At 34.2% G+C, this 7,470-nt stretch overlaps 1 protein-coding gene across 1 annotated transcript in view; it reads left to right on the forward strand.

Moving 5' to 3' along the window:
- The window catches only part of LOC106884467 (neprilysin-1), a 187,219-nt gene that overhangs the window by 118,073 nt on the left and 61,676 nt on the right, over positions 1 to 7,470 (forward strand). Inside the window, exon 11 of the mRNA XM_052972063.1 lies at positions 1,044 to 1,142. Coding sequence (XP_052828023.1) covers positions 1,044 to 1,142 — 99 coding nt within the window. The remainder of the gene's footprint in view (positions 1 to 1,043; positions 1,143 to 7,470) is intronic.

A 7,470-nucleotide genomic window follows, 5' to 3' on the forward strand; every position in this document is an offset into this window, starting at 1 on the left:
ATATATATAGTTTTAGGGAAAATAACCAATTATCAAGAACTCATCGATGAAAATCCACTATAAGGCTCAATTTAATTTTAATTTTTTATAAATTGATTTTAATTGAGTTTTTTGCCTGTAATTTTGGATTTTGTCCCTAATATTATTATATATACATATATATATATATGGTCGTTAGACCAGAACGAGGGTAAAATAACGAACGCTGGAGAAATATTATATATTATATATATTATACTCATGCACACACGTTTACCTGTATGTATACCTGTACGTTTACCTGTATGTATACCTGTACGTTTACCTGTATGTATGAATATGAGCATTTGTGTATTTATGTTACATTCTATTTGCATAATCATCATAGATATTTATCATTTACAAGTTAAATCTCACCATCTGCCATCTTTCCTACCATTTGTAACAGTGCCTATTATTTAAATTGATATCTTCATTTCCCATCGGCCCCGGGTTGTTTAACTGACTACACTATACATCTATTCTATTATTAAAGAATAACCTCATCTTTCAGTCGAATGATATGGAAGTAAATTGTGATATTGTAAATGAGTAATAATACCACCTGCAGTATTGCCTTTTAAACTTTTGATTACAAGTTACAGCACCCTAGTACTAAATCTGTGGACCCCAATTTCCCAACCACCGGATTATAGCTGAAAAGTGATTATCTCATCGTTTAAAATTCAATCTTTGCATTGATATAGAGAAACTTGAGTAATTTACCGCAGATTGCAGAACAATGACCTGTAATTATAGCATTGAAAATGCGATATCCTTGAAGAGCGATTGGGATTATGCATCTCATAATATTGCCATTCTGTTGCAATTTTCGCAACTTATAACTTATAATCGTAATTTATGATGGAGTATAAAATGATTATCAAGATTTATCTAAGCATTGTATGCTATGATTAACGTATATATTATATGAGTAATTATCGTGTTGAATTTCATACTAATAATTGACCAAGAAATTAACATGAACGTGAAAATTATTTTTACCTTATCTTAATTCATTACAGATGATCGAAATGATAAGAAACTTGCAAGATTCATTCAGTGAAATTCTTAAGGAACTGGAGTGGATGGATACAGACACACGGAAAGTTGCGCGAGAAAAGGTACGAAACACTTTACTGAAATTTATTTAGGGAATAATTCACACAAACACACACACGTACATATCTATGGATACATATAAGTGCGTATGCGGTTGTGTTCTTGTGCATGTGAGCGTGTGTGTGTGTTTGTGTGTGTCTGTCTATTTGTGTGTCTGTGTGTGTAAGTGTTTCTAGAGGCATGCTTAGCTACACATTCAAGAACTTAACAACCATGTGGTCACAGATCCGATCCGATGCCACTGATCAGCCTATCTGCATAAGCGCTTTAACCATAACATTGTGTCAAGGTAAACCTTGTGAAATTTCGTAGATGCAAACATTGGAAGCCTATCTCATTGCCTGTATTATAATATACATAGCTTGTTACAATGATTCGACTTTAGAATTATGTTTAGTGAACACGTGACCTTGGAATACACAGCCACTAATTTTACGAGGAGATTTCTCGGTTGATCAAACTCCTGGAGCCTCATACGTTAAAGTCAACGAGAGAATCCATCACACAAACGTACGCATATGCACGCGCACGCACACACACACACACACATACACACACACACACACACACACACACACACACACAATATTATTCCATGTGTATAAAAGGTGGCGAGGTGGCAGAAAAGTTAGCACGCCTGGCGAAATGCTTAGCGGTATTTTGTCTGTTGTTACGTTCTGAGTTCAAATTCCGCCGAGGTCGACTTTGCCTTTGATCCTTTCGAGGTCAATAAAATTAGTACCAGTTACGCACTGGGGTCGATGTAATCAACTTAATCCCTTCCCCCAAAAGACTGCTGTCCTTGTGGCAAAATTTGAAACCATTATTATATGTGTATTTAACTTTTGTGTGTATATATAGATATACATGTATATATGTAAGTATGCGCGTGCATATGTGCTTGTATGTGCGTGTGTATAAATCGAGTCATCCTCACAAGCGTGTATGACCCTCTAGTATACTTTTGCAATTGTCTCAGGGCTCTTTGTCGTTTTAAGCAACCGTTATGAGCCTCCCCCTCTCGACTAATTGGAACAGTCAGAGAGAGAGAAACAAAGAAAGAGAGAGAGAGAGAGAGAGAGAGAGAAAGAGAGAGAGAGAGAAAGAGAGAGAGAGAGAGAGAGAGAAAGAGAGAGAGAGTGAGCAGTGATACCTTACAATGCTTGGCTGCTACTCATATTTAGACAACTTAAACTGGAGTCACGTGATTTAAAAGCTTACTCAGGGACATAATGCATCAGGAATCGAACCGAAAGCTCCATGGTCGTTTGTGTAAGACACTAACCACTAAGCCACGTGCCTTTATATGCTTTTATGTGTATAAGCGTGCAAGTTCGTGTAAGTGTCTGGGTACGCTTATGCACACAGATATACATATATGTGTATATGTGCATGCATGTGTGCATATAGTTCACTTTGAAAGCGTCGTGAGTGATGAACACTTGATAATATTGCAGCGATTAGGGTGCATAATTGCATACAGAGCAATGTGCAGTGGCTGCAATTGAAACACATGTTGGTCATTGTTATAGAAAGTTGAAAACGTTTTTAATAAAAAGTTTTAGATGTGAATAAATCTCCACTCTCCTATTCGTTTTCAATTATGTGTGTGTGTGAGTGTGTTTGTGTGTATGTGTAAGTGTGTAGGATAATTTGTTGGCAATTCGAGTGCCTTGTATTCGTTTGTGTATTACTATTAATCAAGCACCCTTTTAACACGATTAGACATTACATATTTTCCTCTACTGCAATCTCGACATTCTAATATATTCGCACATCTGCTTGTAATAAAGAACCAACACAAATAGATGTTGATTATAGCACGTAGAAGCTTTCATATAAAATACATGTGTAAATGATGGCATCTAATATATATTTGTTAAAGCATCATCTTTTTAGTTTATTCTGATTGTGCTCAAAATTTCATATCAGAAAAGCTATCTTCATTGTGAATCCTGACGTTTTTTAAATTTTTTATATCGTATACACTTAATCCTTTTTCATCTGAAACTAATAGTTACAAATCTCTTTAACTACAGCATACGATTTTGGTGAAGTGCTACTATGGTAACACTGTTTCAAAAGCTATGGTAACGATAGCAGATTAAATATGATTCAGAAGTAGATATTCTGATAGGTTCACAGTATTTAAACACAAATAAAACGAAAAATATCGCACAGTTTCTTTGTTTCTTTGTTTCTTTGTTTCTTTGTTTCTTATATTCTATACAAATTCTTTTTATAAGCGTGTCTGATGCTGATCTATTGAAATTACCTAAAGTGACATCGTGACAAAATATGTTTCAAATAGCATTTCATTTCGTAAAATTACATTTCATTACCTCCTAATATGAAAAATGGATTGACACTTCGTAACTTTAACAAATTTTCTTTTATTTTGACATCACCGTTAATAAATAGTAGCATTTAAAAAAACGATTTTGTTGTTGATATACTTTTGTTTGCTTTCTGCTAGTTTATTTGATTATTTTGAATTTTCAATTATTATTATCAGTCTTCCGTTATTAACAAAATATGATAATAATAATTAAATAAACTAAGCCGTATTAATTTACAATGCTTTTACTTCTAGGAAGACAATATGTATTTACTACGGAGTGGTGGTGGTGGTGGTGGTGGTGGTGGTGGTGGGGAGATCTGTTTTAATAAAAGATTACTGAGAAATATTCCTTCCTTGATGTTATCTCAGTTTGTACAAATATAGTTCATCATTCAAATGAGAAACAATTCATGACACAGTTTTATTAAAAATTCAGGTTTTGAATCTAAACTAAATGCTTCAATACATGCTTATAGTAAAATCTCAAATCAAAAAGTTCCCAGCACATTAATATTTTCACTGTCTCAGATCACTCTATCAAAATATTAATTTAACTAATGTCAACATCTTCCACCGATGTTGTTCTCACAATTAGAGTTGTTTAGGAGTGTAGTATGTGAAACATGTTCTTGAACAACTATGTATATGGCAGTCATGTATCTCACATAAAGACGAATGATACAATAAATTAAAATGCTTTAAATGAACACCTAAATTGCTTAACGAATCCACCAGACAAGGAGCGTAGTTCTTTGTTAGTTGCCACCATAAACATAGCATGGAAACTATCTTAAAGTTATTTGCCTTTTTTATATGAGAAATGAATTATAAATTGTACAGATATTTTGGAAACACTAATTTAATCTTAATATTTCACTTAATAGAGTGAGATACCTAAAAATAAAATATTTCATTTCACTTGCACATCACTACTTCTCTTGACTATGACATTGGCATTACATTCACTCGTTGGACAGGTGTGTACATTCCTAACGTTGTAATTGTTTAATTTATAAAGTAAGATAGTATTGTGATGTTTGTGTATGTAACTTTGTAAGAGGAGAGGTGTTCACGGTGAGCTACCTCTTAAGCCTGATTTCCATTCTCGGCCAGAATCATTATACACCTTTAGAACTCTTAGAACAGTCAGTCACACACATCAAATACACCACTTCTTCTCCAAATAATATAAAACATCATGTCTATGCTACAAAACCTTATTTAATGCATTTTTTATGTTATTCTTCTGTGAGAGGATATGAAGTAATGGATTTAGAAAGAATAGTCAAAGTTACTATAGTCTGTTTGAGAAGCAGTATTGGGCATCGCTTTGAAGATTAAAGAAAATGCTTTGTTTAAAATGAGCAGAGAGAAAAGGACAGAATGGAAGGAATATAATATATTTGGCATTTAACAAGTGTTCTTAGCTGCGTAACTTACCACTTCACTCGCACGAAATTTTCCTGGTTTTAGATCAGAAAATACTTTTCTCTTGAACTGTATAAATTCCACTTGACGTGTGATGCAACCGTGACATCGCTAACAAGACAGATAATTAATACAAGCAAAGAAACTGGCCACAAAACGCTGAATTCTGTGCATGGATATATATAAGCTTGGAACAAATGTAATTTTCTAGAGGATTCCAGAATGTTCTATCAATTTCTAAATAATGTCATGAATAATTGGCTTTCAAACTTATTAATCATCAAACAACTTCAGTAGAAATTGTCGTTGATTCTTTGAATGGCTAAATACAATAGTTTTACGTACTCGTTATGTATTCTTAAAGTTAAAAAGAAATTTGTTATACCAAAAAGCTGTTTGAGTAATTTTGTTTCCTTATATGGACAAGAATGTGGAAAAGAGTTATAAATCAATGAATATTTATTTGCCTACAAAAATATACCCTGGTCAGTGATTATTATTTAAAATAATATTGACAGGGAGTATCAATTATAAGCATAATCTTCGTGTATTATGGCTATCTATAGTTTATATTATCTATAAGATTTGAACTCTAAACTGTGGTGGTGGTTGGGGTGGGGAATAGTGTTTCCACAATTCAAAACACTGCGCTGCAGGCAACAGGCAGTTGAATGCATTCATCTTACAGCTTGAACTAATACGTAATTGCCTGCTCAGTGGACACAGTGTAGCCACAGGTTAGAAAGTGAATCTCAGTTAAGCAGTTCAATATCAGATTGATTCCTCTGATAATTGGTATGTATGGCTACTAATTTCATAAATATTTTTGGATTTCCTCTTCTGTGGCAAAATTTTGAATAGAAAATTTGCTTAATTGTGATTTGATTCCGAGTGAAAGCGCGTGGCTAAGTGGTTATGGTATTCGGTTCATGATAATAAGGTCATCAAATTGATTCCCTGAAGAACACACGTTTATTTAATGTTGCTCCAATCCACTCAGCTGGCAAAAGTGCATGTACCGGTAACCAATGGCCAGCCTTGTCACATTCGCTGATTCTCCCTGACAAATATGTTAAGGGCACATGCGTCTGTGTTCAGCCACTTGCACGTTCATTTCACGAGCAGAACTGTTCTGTTGATTAAAGTCAACGGGAGCAACATACTTAGAGACAGGCCGTGTGTGTGTGTGTGTGTGTGTGTGTGTGTGTGTGTGTGTGTGTGTGTGTGTGTGTGTGTGTGTTTATAACAACCATCTGTGTCTTGTAGATGGAGTCAGATCGATTATAACTGACTCCATAATTTTCATGAACTTACTTAAACTCAGTATACCAGGTCGTCGAAACACTCGCCAATATTATAAATGTCCTTCCGCTTACATTAGTGAGCAGAAGTAACATTGACGACGGTTTATTTTATCAGAACTATTCAGAGTGTAACATCTAGTTCATTAACATTCTACGCACTTTATAACAGGTATCTAGTAGGTTCTTCTGTGATTGTTTATATGTTCTATATAAAATCATCTTCACGCAAAACACAGTTTAAAAACCCGTAAAACGAAACTAGATAATAGCGAACATATAATATATCGCTTACTATTCTGCGTTAAAGAGCTACTTTCTTACACGTTCCAATTAATGTAAACGAACAGAACATATGCGAAATGTATTGCTATCAAAGAAATAGTAAGAAGGACTAAATTGGCTACGTCTGCGACATGAACCCAATAAAATAACCTAGAAAACATGAACTTGTTTTATAGTAAATAAAATTCATCACCGAACACAAACGCAAATACAATATTGGAAGTACTGCAGCAGATACAAATATAATATTGACGTTAATACGTTATGTCATTTGCAAATCTTCCCAGGGGATTGTATTTTAACTGTTCTGAGACTGTTCGAACGAACATACAGACAAAATGACGTCAATGCTAAACTATAAGATTGTTATTGCAAAACAACAATTATATCTATTCAGTCGCTGAGTAAATATTTATAAATAATTTCACAAACAGATGTATATATATACACATGTATGTATGCATACACCCAAGTATGGATCCGTGTATGTATATACTGATGCGATAAAGATATCGTAATTTTGAAAATAGTATTTAGACATGATATTAACACGTACACACACACACATGTACGCATGCACACACATAGACACATATTATATATATACATATATACATATATTATATATATAGCGTTTTTGGAAGTGTCGTCTAAGTTTGATTTGAAAAAAGGGAGACAGTCTGTGGTGTCTATGTGTGTGTGTGTATGTGTGCGTTAGTGTGCGTGTATGTAATTTTGTAAACCAGTGTGCTGAGTTGCATCATCGCTCCGTTTTAGCAGTGACTTATCCATTCCACAAATGCACTTCGATAAAATAAAACCAATATTGAAATAATTACAAAGATCGGTAGCATCGACACAAAATCCCTTGTAAAGTTTGTGAATGCATGTGTGCGTGTGTGTGTGTGTGTGTGTCTGTGTTAGAGAGAGAGAGAGAGAGAGAGAGAGAGAGAGAGAGAGAGAGAGAGAGAGAGA

Source organism: Octopus bimaculoides, chromosome 12 (genome assembly GCF_001194135.2).
Source record: "Octopus bimaculoides isolate UCB-OBI-ISO-001 chromosome 12, ASM119413v2, whole genome shotgun sequence".
NCBI classification, from domain to species: Eukaryota; Metazoa; Mollusca; class Cephalopoda; order Octopoda; family Octopodidae; genus Octopus; species Octopus bimaculoides.